Source organism: Bacillus rossius, chromosome 8, assembly GCF_032445375.1.
Source record: "Bacillus rossius redtenbacheri isolate Brsri chromosome 8, Brsri_v3, whole genome shotgun sequence".
NCBI lineage: Eukaryota > Metazoa > Arthropoda > Insecta > Phasmatodea > Bacillidae > Bacillus > Bacillus rossius.
In genome coordinates, this window is record NC_086336.1 from 15,178,533 (window position 1) to 15,192,090 (window position 13,558).

General features: G+C 36.9%; 1 protein-coding gene across 2 annotated transcripts in view; it reads left to right on the top strand.

Moving 5' to 3' along the window:
* Positions 1-13,558, top strand: part of LOC134535533 (superkiller complex protein 8) — a 43,460-nt gene that overhangs the window by 14,081 nt on the left and 15,821 nt on the right. The window contains exons 3-4 of one of the 2 annotated variants that reach the window (XM_063374678.1): positions 2,246-2,409; positions 6,031-6,266. In XM_063374678.1, the coding sequence (XP_063230748.1) occupies positions 2,246-2,409; positions 6,031-6,266 (400 nt within the window). The remainder of the gene's footprint in view (positions 1-2,245; positions 2,410-6,030; positions 6,267-13,558) is intronic. The other variant, XM_063374679.1, reaches the window with a different exon arrangement.

A 13,558-nucleotide genomic window follows, 5' to 3' on the forward strand; every position in this document is an offset into this window, starting at 1 on the left:
ATCGCGATACAAGGTTCAGAGCTGGTTGGCGGTCCCGCATGGCCACTGACGTCATGCGCTATCCGGATTACAATGGTCGTCCCTACTTCCCCCCCCCCCCCCCCCCCCCCCCCCCTCCTCTCCCAGCCCATCGTCCTGCCTCGGCGCTGTTATCTATTGCTGAGCAGTCTTGTGGAATTCTGCTGGCCACCGCTTGAAGAACAAACGACGCTATTCTCGATGTTTCGGGCGTTGGGTCGGCCCGGGATGACGCGACTCATCTTAACCGTTCTCGTTGGTTGGAGAAGGGCGCCAGAGTACTTAAGCAGCGACGCTGGCCTCCACACGAGTTCCGAGAGAGTCCCGCAACGAGTGTCGCGAGAGTTCCGAGCAGATTTCGAGCGAAGGGAAGCGCAACATCGGTGAAGAGGGCGAGAGACCCCCTCCTTGAGAGTGGCGCGATGCGAAGTTCAACTCTATCATGAGAGTGCAGTGACTGAGTGGCCCGAGACTGTGTGTGTGTGTGTGTGTGTGTGTGTGGACAGGCGCCAGGTAAGGGGCGAAAAAGGAAAATCAAAGAATCAGCCTTCATTATTAGCAATAAAAATATTTTCAGCCAGCAGAGCATTGAATTAAAAAATATGTGGATCCCTTTGATTAAAAGATAAACATCCCTGCAGCACAAAACAATAGCCAATACTCAACCTACCATAACCAATCCGCTTTAACTCCATGATGCACAGCCAATGGGGAGTCAGCTTGTCTGCCATTGGTTGAGCAAGATGTAATCCATTCTCTGATAAATACCCTCATTTTTCCAGCCCCTACTCAATCGCACCTGTGTTTTCGTACCATGTGCGTCTCTGCCTGAGGACGGGAGCAGATTGCAGTTCCCGAAACGTTGCTTGTTTCTGTTTTAGAAAACTGTTGTGTTTGTTTCGCCTGTTCGTTTTGTCGTGTTTTTGTCTCGTTTTGACTGTTGTGCTGAATTTTTTGGGTTCAATATTTTTTGCTGTCATCATTTGTGGGGGTTTTTTTCGTTCTGTTTTTGGAAAACTATTGTGTTTGTTTCGTCTATTCGTTTTGCTGTGTTTTTGTCTCGTTTCAACTGTTGTGCTGAATTTTTTGGGTTCGGTATTATTTGTTGTCATCATTTATGGGTTTTTTTTTTGTTTTGCGAGTCCTTTTTTCTTTGTTTTTCTTTGTTTGTTGACCATATTCCTGTTTTGGAGTATTGTGTGGTGTTTATATCCTGACAACAGCAATTTTTTGCTTAATTTTTGTTTTTGTCATTTATGTTTTTTGTAGTTTTCTTCTACAGACAAACATGAGCATAGCAATGGCGTATGTCCAAAAGCCTACATCAAGTTTACTTAACATATTTGAACAACACAACAACACAGAGATGCATAGGCGATCCCAGTGACTTGACTATACATATATTTTGGACACCACTACTATGACAGCACAGGCGAACACAGTAAGCTTTCTTAGACAAAACAGTTGTGAAGTTTTTGCCTGTCCTGTCTTATCTGTGCTGTGTTTCCGACTAGTTCCTTCCACTGAATTCGCTATGCTGCCTATGTATTTTACTTTTGATGTCTGCTGATTTTGGCTTTTTCGCTGTGTACTAGAATATTCATCTTTTTTATCCATTATTGAGGTTTCTTGAGACGTAATTTATAACTAGCAATGGCATACATAAAAAAAAACCATTTAAAATCTATCTTTCCCATTGCAAGAAGTATTAAAAAAATCTAATGAAGAAAATATTGTTGTTTAGCTATGTTAAAATAGCAAGAGAATTTATAAGTCTAGAGTAATTGTTTGTTTCGATGTTTACATTTTGGTATTAAATTTTGAAGCATATTTATGAAAATACTTGATAGTTATAAAATGGAGGGTTTTTCAGTAAGTTTTTGAAAGATCCAATTATAATTAATGTAGATATTTTTGCAGTATACTATAATATATTTATTAGTATATTTAGAAATAGAATTTTATTTTTATATCTGCATGGTTTTTATTAAAATAGAAGCTAAATGTGGCCACAGTGTAACGTATAACATGGACAAGAGATAAAACACTTCAGAAAGTATTCCATTAGACTCACATTTTTTTTGAAATCCTAGCAGTAATGAAAAATAAAATTACCCCCCCTGTCACAATAGCTGGATAGAGAAAATGACGCATCTGGTTGTTTAATGAAACTTAATTGTCGATGACAACCTGAGTGGATGTCAGTGGATAGTGTTACTGCTTCCAGGGACTCCACAAACTCTGAAGACACGATCGACTACATTGTGACAGGTGCAGTGGATGACTTGGTGAAGGTTTGGTCATTCAAGAACAATAAGATTGAGCTGAAGCATAAGTTGGAAGGCCATTCGCTGGGGGTGGTGTCTGTTGCCATTAACTCCGATGGAACAAGTAAGTTCAAGGTGCGGCTAGGCTCTTATTTTGCTAATAATACATGTCAAATTATAATTATAATTAAATGTAGAGTTAGTTTTGTTCATCACTTCAATATACATGCCTGTTATTATAAAATAGCTGCCCGACCCAGCTTCGCACGGCTATACTAATGGAAAAAAATTAAGCCACATCTCCCATTTACAGTAATGGTAAATAAAAAAAATTTATTGAAAATTTATTACAATGCTGTATAATGTACCGGAGAGAAAATGAATAGCACCGATGGTTTCCCGACTCGTGCACGCAACGTACAACTGATGTACCCGTACTTGGCTACGGCAGTCTACAGGCAGATCACTCTTGCGCCGCTCATTATACATGCCCCTCCTTGTGGGTACGCCACTGCCGCGCGATGCCCGTTGCCATGGAGACGCAGAAGGCATGAACAATGCAAAATCCTGTTCTCATGCAGACAAAGTACCCATTGTTGCCTGGTTTTAACCACCCATTGGATCTAATTTTCGGAAAATGTTATCCTGCGTAACATAAGGAACATTACTGTGTAGTTTCAAGTCTGTAAAATATATATACTTAAAAAAAAGGGCTTTAAAAAAACAAATTAAACACAGAGAGAGGAAAAAAAAACAATAGTTTAGCATACCTGCCAACCTTTCCGATTTTTCCGGAAGTCTTCCGAATTATAACTGCTCTTTATGATTTTCCGAAATTGTCTGAATTCTTCCTATTTTTGTAATTAAAATAGCTTCGCGGTAAAAAAAATTCGGTGTCTTCCAAATCGATTCAACATTCATGTCGATCGATGTATCGCGTGTTGTGCTCATAACTATTGGTTGTTTTTTCTCTCCATTACACAGTTCTACAGAGAGTACGTCGTCGCTTGTTTGACGGTTATTTAAGATATGTGATTTTGATTTATAATTTACGAGCTGCTATTACGTATTAAAATTTTAATTTCAAATACATTTAAACTGGCAAAATATGTTGTGGTCAACGAGTGCAACGTGAAACAACTGTTTACGAATTTGTTTACTTTGTTACGGGCTATTGCCGTTGCCTCGTTTAGGCGTTTGTGACAGGTTATGAAGCACAAACTTTCTGCATTATGTTTTCAAAGATGAGTACGAAAAAACAATATTATTACCAGACATTCCGTGATACATATAGTGCAGAGTTTCCATGCATTTTAAATTCTGACAAAGGGGAAAGGTTTGGATTTTGTAAGATATGCAGATGCGACATCAACATATCGCATGGTGGTAAAAGTGACATCAGCGTGCACATCAAACGTGCGAAGCATTTATCCAACGTAAAATGCCAAGAAGATAATCACAAACTTTCAAGGTTCTTTGTTAAATCTGGGGGTGCAGATCTAGACATTACGCGATCTGAGTGTTTATTTACTTCGTTTTTGATAGAGCATAACATTCCTCTAGCGGCCGCAGATCATGCAGGTGCGCTTGTCAAAAAAATGTTCCCAGACTCGGAAATTGCCAAGAAATATGGATGTGGGCGTACCAAAACTTCTGCTATTATGAAAGAGATGGCTTCGGATGCAAAATCCGGAGTAGAGCAGTACTTAAAAAGTTGGCTGTTTTCAGTCGCAACTGATGGTAGCAACGATACTAGTTTTCTGGCAAAATTATTATCGGAAGCCAAGATAGATTCTGTGAGTTGTATTCTTGTGTGAAATATTGTGCTGATCTTCAAGTATCACAGTCAAAATGTAACACACAAATATTTTTTAATGTAGCTATAGCTTATTTGATAGTGGGTGATTTGTGTAATTTAGTTGTATTTTAGCAGTACAAGTCTGCATTGTAGCCATATATGTAATTTTTTTTGTCGAAATTGGTAATTTTATTTGTGTTTAATAATCTTCCTAATTCAGATTTTTATAGGTTGGCAGGTATGGTTTAGGTTTGCGATTTAAAGTGATAAAAAGTATTTAAATACTAATTGAACTCTTATGAAGGTACTGATTGCTTCGTTGTTAATATCACACGGGTGTTTTTTACTTGTATGGGAAAATTAAGAATAAGGCATCTAGTGCGTGGCAACAATGATAATAGGCAATAGGAAATAAACTTCTAGCACCTGCGGCATTGTCAACACACACTTCGTACGTGTACTGCATGTTGTATCTAACCCCCTCCAACACATTTGATTCTAAATTGGACTTTTAGTAAGGATCCCTAATGTTATTGATAATATAATATAGCCTATAGCCTTCCTCGATAAATGTACTATCCAACACTGAAAGAAGTTTTCAAATCGGAGCAGTGGTTCCTGAGATTAGTGTGATCAAACAAACAAACAAGCAAACAAACTCTTCAGCTTTATAATATTAGTATAGATTAAACTGTTGTTCATTGAGGAGCAAAATAAGTTTGTGGATGTTATTTTATTATAATTGTTATAAAAAGTTCTAATGTTTCCACTGTAAACTATTCCTTCTTTAGTGAACAGGCACAAAACTTGCAAAGTATATATCCGTGAGTTGAGATTGTATTCCTAAATGTTTTTTTTTTTTTTAATTCCAAAGTTTATTCGTTATAATAAAGGAATGTATATTAGGAGTTTTAAAAATTTTTGATAATAATAATAATTATATCTTAAATGGCACCAGGTTAGTTACTCTTCAAATAAAAACCAGAACGTAATCTTCATTATACTTCTTATTAAAGGACTCTATCCCAAGATGCAAAGAATAGAATTAATTGTCAAAAATCAGCAATTAAAGTAATCACGGCTTTGTTAGATCCAAAATGATAAAAAATTTTTTTAACATTCTCAGACTTAACACCTGTGTAGTTGAATAGGCTTTGTATTTAAATATGCAGAAAATATAAATGTAATTTTTGTTTTTGCCATCAGCTAAAGTGTTTCAAAATATTTTTTAGCACTTCAGAGAATTTTTTTACAAAAAAAAAAAATCATGTATGCATATATATGTGTATGTGAGTGTGTATTAGTGTATGTGTACTCACACAAATACACAAAATTTGACTTACTCTGGTTTTGCTTTAGATCTACAATTTAGGATTCAGGGTGTGGTTTGGTATAACTCTTTGAGAATTGAATTTGTTATTTAGATTGGATAAAATTGGAATTTGACCAATCTCTGATTTTTTTTTCTTGTAATAAACAAAGTATCATTTTTATATAAATAATATTTAAGTTAGACTGTATGATAGTGTTAGGTCTTATCCTTATGTACTGTTACAGATTTATTTGAGTGCTTTGGTAGTAATAAAAAATTCTGTAGAAACTAGGTAAAAACAATTGTACTACTTTTTTAATCCTTCTCCCCCCATCCCCCCTCCTTCAGTTTTAGTTGGTATTTACATCTTTTTGACTGAGTTCATTAGAGACTCACACCAAGAATGTTGGGGAAAGAATTGACCAAGGCTTGGAAAGGTATAGACCATGGCATAGAAAGAAACTAAACCAAGATTTGCTGGGAGTAATTTAGTAAAACCATGGAAAACCAAATGAGGATGGCTGGGCTGAGATGGAATGAGAGTCCTCTGTCTGGCAGTGCTGCCACCTTGTTGAATGCTTTTTGTGGAACCATTTGTGAAATGAAAGTTCGAGGAGGTTTTTTTCTCTCTCCAGTGTGTGCGTCCAGCTCCCTGGACTCCAGCCTGAGGCTGTGGGACCTGGCGACCGGGGAGAAGGCGGGCAGCATCGAGGTGGGGCCGGTCGACCTCTGGACCGTGGCCTTCTCCCCCGACGACAAGTTCCTCATCTCGGGCAGCCACTCGGGCAAGATCAACCTGTACGGCGTGGAGTCGAGCAAGCAGGAGCAGACGCTGGACACCAGGGGGAAATTCACGCTGAGCATCGCATACGTGAGCTGTTTGCCGATTCTCCTTTTTTTGTCTGGGTGTGCAATCTACGCGAGGGGTGTTGTCTGGTAGCCAGAATTTATGTCCCTCAAGAAATGTTTTTTTATCGATACAGATCCAACTGGATGTTTCCTAGCAAATACAGTACTCCTTAGTTCAGAGAATATGCACTCAGGGTGTCTCGAAAGTCATGAAAAAGTAATGAAATGTTTTAGTCAAGATTCCTATTATTCTTCTTAGTGTATTTGAATTCAGTGCATTAAACTCCCGATTATCTTAGGTAAAGACTGGCAAGGGGTCCACAGATAAACATGTTTAAAGCAATTAAAAAAAAAAAATTGATTAAAATTATTTATCTTGACTATTTAGACCCCCTTTTCCTAATCTTTTCAGTCTTGTTACCCGTAACGACCTATCAGGGAAACTGATTTTACCCTCCTTTAAAATTTTTTTGAAGAAAATGATACATGCATATAAATAGCCTTTATTAATCATAGAGTTGCCAAAAATATACGTATTTACAATTTCATTAGTTAATTAATGGCAGTTAATGTGACGGTTAGAATTGTTTTGCATTCTCAATTTTTTTTTTTTATGATAGGTTTAGTTTCACTTAACAGGTATCTCAAGTCTGTTCCGCATTGAAAACGGCAGCAACAGCTGCTAGAAAAAAATAGAACATAGTGAGATGCTACCTACCTACACACACATCGCCATGCTTCTTATTAGTGTACATGCCGCGCGAGAGAGCGCAAGCCACATGACGCTTATCTGTCATTATTAGAGATGGGAAAAAATGTTGTAATGATTTTTCCGCGAATTTTTGCGAAAAAACGTGAAAAAAGATTTTTATAACTATAAAATGCGAAATTCTGAAAATCTCAGAAAAAAATTTTTTAAATATGAATTATTTGCGACTTTATAAAAGATTATGTGCGCGATGTTACAAAATACGATGTTCACATATTAGGTTGGAAATACCACTTATTTTAAAACACCTTAGCTGTCTTTTAGCATCTTCCATTTGCCAGAAACATTATGCCTATCAATTCAGAATATTACCCATTGCAGTACTTATTCAGCCGGCAGCCTCCATATTTACACACAGCAGTCCTTACTCCTTCCCCTTCGCTTCACAATAGAATACAACATAATTTTTCCGTTGATTAAATTTTTCATTGCTTTACTCCGCTGCTTAATTAGTTCTTTTCGAATACCTGGTACCGAAAAAATGTTATATAATGTTTTTGTAAAAATTTATTACGCCATCCCGAATTCTGAACTCGATATTCATTTGTTTTCGTTGACGCCAGATTGCAACGGAAGACAATTGAATGCGCTAGCAGCGAGCACAGCGATAGTACACGTACCAACGTACCAATTTTTCGTTAGCAAAACAACGCGTGACGTGTGTTATCTTTTGGGATACCTAGTTAATTTGCCGTGTTCATTAATATTCTATACTTTTGCAAAAGTTTACACGGGCAGGCAGTTTAAGTAAAACAAGAATCCTTGTAGGTTTCGACTTATTTACTGCTAAGCCCAATATAGCGATGCCAAAATTTAAAGCATCTTGCTTATCGCGGGCAATGGAATTTAAATCGGAAGGGCTGTACGTTTCCAACAACATTTTGTTCTGCAAATGGTGCAATTGCCGAGTTGATTACGAGAGAAGGGACACTGTTGTCAGACATGTTGCTAGTAAGCATCATATGAAAGTGAGGTTAGGTGCCGAGGGCACAAGCAGTGGCAGCAAACGTCTTGCAACACTAGAAGAAGTCGCAAAAGTCGGGGAAAAAGTACTAGAGGACAGAGAGACATTTATTTTGGATACAATCGAGGCTTTTATATCTGCCAATATACCACTCCAGAAATTAGACAACACCCAATTACGTGGTTGGATTAATAAAAATGTAAAGGGTGGGGGAGATCTTCCTACAGCCAGTTCCCTTAGGAGAACATATGTTCCAAAATTGGGGGAGAAAGTGGAAGCACAGTTAAAAGATGTGTTTTTAACATCCTTTTCAATAAATTAGAACCTGCTAGTAGCCAAAACACAAAGTTAGTGGCATCCATTGTTCTTGATGCAGCAAACCATGCAACATGTTCTAAAGCAGTTCTGGACACATTGAACAAGTACAACATTGATTACATTTCAGTGAAAGCCATAGTAATTGATTCTGCTCCTTACATGAACAATTGTTTCACCACACTGAGTGGATTGTTGGTAGAAGCTGTTTATGTGCAGTGTTGGGCACATAAGTTGCATTTAGTAGACAACACCTTCCAAAGTACACTGCCGCTTCTTAACAAGGCAGTATCTAAGGTTAAGAAGGCATTTCTTAACAGCAGAAGGAGAAGAAACCTCTACTTGGTATTCTTGTCAGAAAAATATGGAACATCCAGTGGCAAAGTCAGGGCTTTTCATGAACCAGTTTTGACAAGATGGAATTCTTGGTTCCATTCTGTCACTTACCTTTCTGAGTACTTTGATAACATAGTGGAATATTTTGAAAACATTGATGGCAGCTTGGAATCGGAGAACAGTGGCATTAGCTGGTTAAAGGACCACACTGCTTCAGAGGGGGTTCAAATAAAAATTGAAGCTGAATTTGTTTCAGTCCACTGCAGACAACTGTCTGAACTAATCACATTCCTGGAAGGTTCTGCTTACACATCATCACACATATTAACCTGTAAACTTGATGATTCGGTGAGCAAAATGCAGCTGTTAAGTGTAGGGCAAGTTGAGCAGTTTGGTGAATCTATTGTCCGTTTATTGAAGAGCCTTTCGCTTAAGCTTAAGGCTGAAAATAGCAGCTGTGAAGGCACATACAAAGTTACAGGATTTAAAGAAAAAAGATCCAGCAGGAAAATTTTTTTCAAGCATGAGTTCATTACTGAATCCTAGAAAAATAACTCAGCAAACTCCTTCCAATGAAATGTTGCAAAGTTATATTCACAACATTCCTTTCATCAAGCAAATGGAACTGCAGACATTTTTAGGATACCATGCCATGAAGAATGTAGTTGTGGAAGAGCTGGGAAGGCCATATTGTTCGGACATAGACATGGTAACTCTTATGTGCTCTTTGAAAACAGACCACCCACATTTTGCTTCAGTTTGTTTGAAGGCTTTGTGGCTTCCTACAAGCAATGTGGACAGTGAGAGGTCCTTCTCACATTATTCACTCGTAGTAAGTGACCGGCGCCGCAGGCTGTTACCAGAAAATGCTGAAATTCTGACAATGATTAATTTCAACAAGACCTGAAGTGTGTAGCATTAACATGACTAAAGTTTAACCACTTTTATTGTAACAAAACTTTTGTACATACAGCATTCATTTCTTAATTTTTAATTGTTCGTAATCATAATAATAGAAACGTAAGAGTGCACAAATAAATTTTGTTCTAAATTTGTTATCATCAGTATGGTGCTTTAAACTATTGAAGAAAATGTCTTAAGTACTTTTAGTAAAAAAAATTATTTTTTTAAAATATCATTTTAAAATATGTTTTCCTACAAAAACACAAAACACCGCAATTGCTGATTATTGAAACAAAATTAGCATAAAAAATAACACCGCTTTTTCCCATCACTAGTCATTATATTATCTATTATTTACATACCAAAAATTACCAGAATTATAAACCTTCAGAATAGTTGTTTTACCCCTGCAGGGGTAATTTACCCCTAGGTTCTGAACCCGTATCTAGTGGAACATACAGGTTGCAAGTCATGAAGAAAGAAGTAATTTATACATAATGTTCGATGTATTTATCTGTTTTTGATGTGACGTCTAATAAATCGATGAACGCCGGCTGCACGCACGAAAAAGTGTCCTGTTGCGCACATTGTCCCGTTTCGCTGTGTCCCATTACGCTCATTTTATATTGCTCTTTGCTAACCTGAACCTCCTAGCATTGCGACCGAGTCCGTGGCGTAATTCTGTTTTCATGCATTTCAATGTAACATTTTCATTGCTCTTTGCTAACCCGTTCCTCCTAGCATTGCTGCAGAGTCTGTGGCGCAAATATATTATTTTTGACTGCATTTTGGTGTTGGGTAAGCCATTTTCCTTCACATCATCCTTGAAACACTCCCATTCGTTTCCTACTTTTCCTATCATCGTCCTATCCTTAACAGAATAACACAGATTGGAAGAAGTTAAATAGCAAACATGTATAAAAGTAATAGTTAAAAAATCTCTTCATTAAAGTAATAAACATATTTGAATTAATGAGTGCAAATAAAAGTAAATTTATCAATTAAATTATAGATTTCATTTCACTCCTTCTTTGTATCTAGATTTCATTTCACTCCTTCTTTGTATCCATACAAAATAGTGATAATTCAATAAAAATGATTCAATTTTATTCATAAAGGTATGCAATCATTTCATCAATGTTTTGTCATGACGTTGTCACGTTAAACTATCGTCCGTAAACCGACTTTACAGACAACCAATTTTTTTTAGTCATGGAAAAATCACACCATATTCCGTACAAACAGAGCACGCAAAAAAAAAACTAAACTATATGTCCAGTAAAGAATAAAACACGAGCCATCGCCCGGCCACGGCCTGCTCGGCTCAGCGCTTGAACAACGACCGCCTGGCCCGGTGTTCGAACAACGACCGCCTAGCCCGGTGTTCGAACAATGACCGCCTGGCCCGGTGTTCGAACAATGACCGCCTGGCCCGGTGTTCGAACAACGACCGCCTGGCCCGGTGTTCGAACAACGACCGCCTGGCCAGGTGTTCAGACAGTGACTGTCCGGTCCGGTGCTTGAACAATGACTAACTTTTACAGCCTTCCTTCCCTTTGTGCAGGCAGTGTCCTGGGCTCGCTGACGTAATTCTCAGCCAATCATGGCGCATAGCAACAGAAGCTCCCATGAAATGCTTACTTCTGTTCCCACAACGCAGCGATTTTGTCTCTTTCTCACACTCCCGTGACCGTGACTCACATGCCTAGCGTGTGAAACAAAGCCTCGGTCGTGAAAAAAACGAAGGAGAATCACGTCAGCACGCCTTCCCTCACAAAGAACCCATTAAAAAAAATTACTTAAAAAATAAACTTATGAATTTTAAAAATAAAAACAATAAACCCGGAGAATTACGTTCACAATTACCTCGAAAAGGAAAAACTTTGCATCTAACCTGAAATTTGACAAAAAAATTTATAACAAAATATTATTTCTGTATTGCATGAGGAGGGCTGTAATCTGGGTTGTTACAATTGTAACACCCGTCTCTCGAAGTAATGCCGTAATTCGTTCCAGTAAAACAGAGCCCTAATTAAAACAGCACTAGTGAATATGTTTTTCCCATAAGAGAATATTTTATCTTGTTTTCCAATCAGGTAAAAGTGTTTGCTGACAACCATTTTAATCAAGACATTGCTCCCATAAAAATTAATTTACAGGACTAATATACATATGTCTAAATACATTTTAAGTACATTTAAATAAATGTTAAATAACATTAAACAACCTAAAATTAAATTTAAAAAATTTATGTACCAAATTTTATACCCTCATACCTAATAGGGCTTGGGCATAACTTGAGGATTCAATCCCGGGATCCCAGGCATATTACAGTCCTAAAAACTGAGGGATTAAATCTGACATCCCAAGATTTTCGGGATTAACAAAAATTTAAAAAATTGTTATAAAAACATTGCATACCATGAAACGCACTCATTTCACCTGTCATTTTGTCAGAAATCTTGTTTTGCCAGCTGATATGATTAGTTAGTTTGTGTTTCCACTGATGATCAGACTGGTTATGTTGTGATTCACAACTTGTGAAAAGGTGTGTATAAAGTCGCACTATAAAAAGCATGGAGATGTTTCCTCAGTGTGGAGTCACTTCTTAGTCGCCAAAGCGGGTAATTCAGCGCAATTGCCCCGCTGTACTGAAAACCTTAGGAGGATCCATCAAAGGATTACATACTCGTCTATTTTCAAAGCATTCCATGAAAGTAGATTCTACAAAGGTGTCTTGTCAGATGGCCAAAGTGGTGAAGAACCGCCCTTGAATTGAAAAGGTAGTTTGGTCGCTGACTATTTTGTAAAAACTGATACCCTTGACGATGTTTTAGCCCGAATGACTGCTCTAGACGGCTTCCCTTTTAGTATATTTGTAACTTCAAAAGTTTTAAGACCATTGTTATTATCAAAAGATTAATCAGATTTACCTAAATCTGCTTAAACAATTTGCAATCATGTTGTCAATTACAGACACAAAATAAGGAAACAAATAAAAGTTGAATCATCTATATTAAAAAACGAAGGAAAATTATTCTTTTTAAGTTTTGATTAATGGACATCCAATTCTAATAAAAGAAATGTGAATATAAATATTCATTCAGATAAAAAAATATTGGAATTTAGGACTCATTCGCATTGATAGCCGATACTTGTGTTCATATCTTAAAGAGTGCCTTTCAGAATTCAACATCTCACTAGGTACCAATATTGTGGCAATAGTAATTGTTGGTCCAACTGTTATGCTGAAGGTTGGAAAACTTATCAATGTTGGGCACCAAGTTAGTTTTGCACAATGCATTCATTTAGCCGTTTGCAATTTGCTGTATAAAAAAGTACCTGACACTGCTGAAAATGCTGATTCAGATGGTGATGACATATGATTGGAATATTAAAGACATAATTAAAATGTTAGTAAAGTGTTCTTATTTTTAAAAGGTCATCCTTGAATAATGATGTACTTTAAAAATATGTAAAACAAAGAAACATGGAAAAGAGCTTACTGAACTGAATGATTGCAAAACGAGGTGGAATAGCCTCTTTACAATGCTTGAGCGCTTTGCCCTTATAAAAAATATCATTCAAAAAGCACTTACAGACTTGAATAATCCTGTAAAATTCAAGGAATCCGATTTTGAACTCATCAATGAGAAAATCAATTTTTGGCATAGACTTGAATAATCCTGTATAATTCGAGGAATCAGATTTTGAACTCATCAATGAGATAATGTTTTGGCCCCAGTTAAATTTGTCGTTTTAATGCCAATTTGTGCACGGCTGATAAGACATTTGAGCGATAATGATTCAATTTTGGCTTTTAGATTGAAGACACATTTTTTATACCGCATAAAAAGTCATTGATAAAGTGAGTTAAGTGGAGTATTAAGTTATCTACAAAATTCTCATAATGAGAGTGATAATTTGGATGGTGATATAAAGGATTTGTTTTCAAGTCCAAAAAAGATGCAAATAAAAAACAGATTATTTTGCTAACTAATAGGACGAACATAAAAAATAATAATGC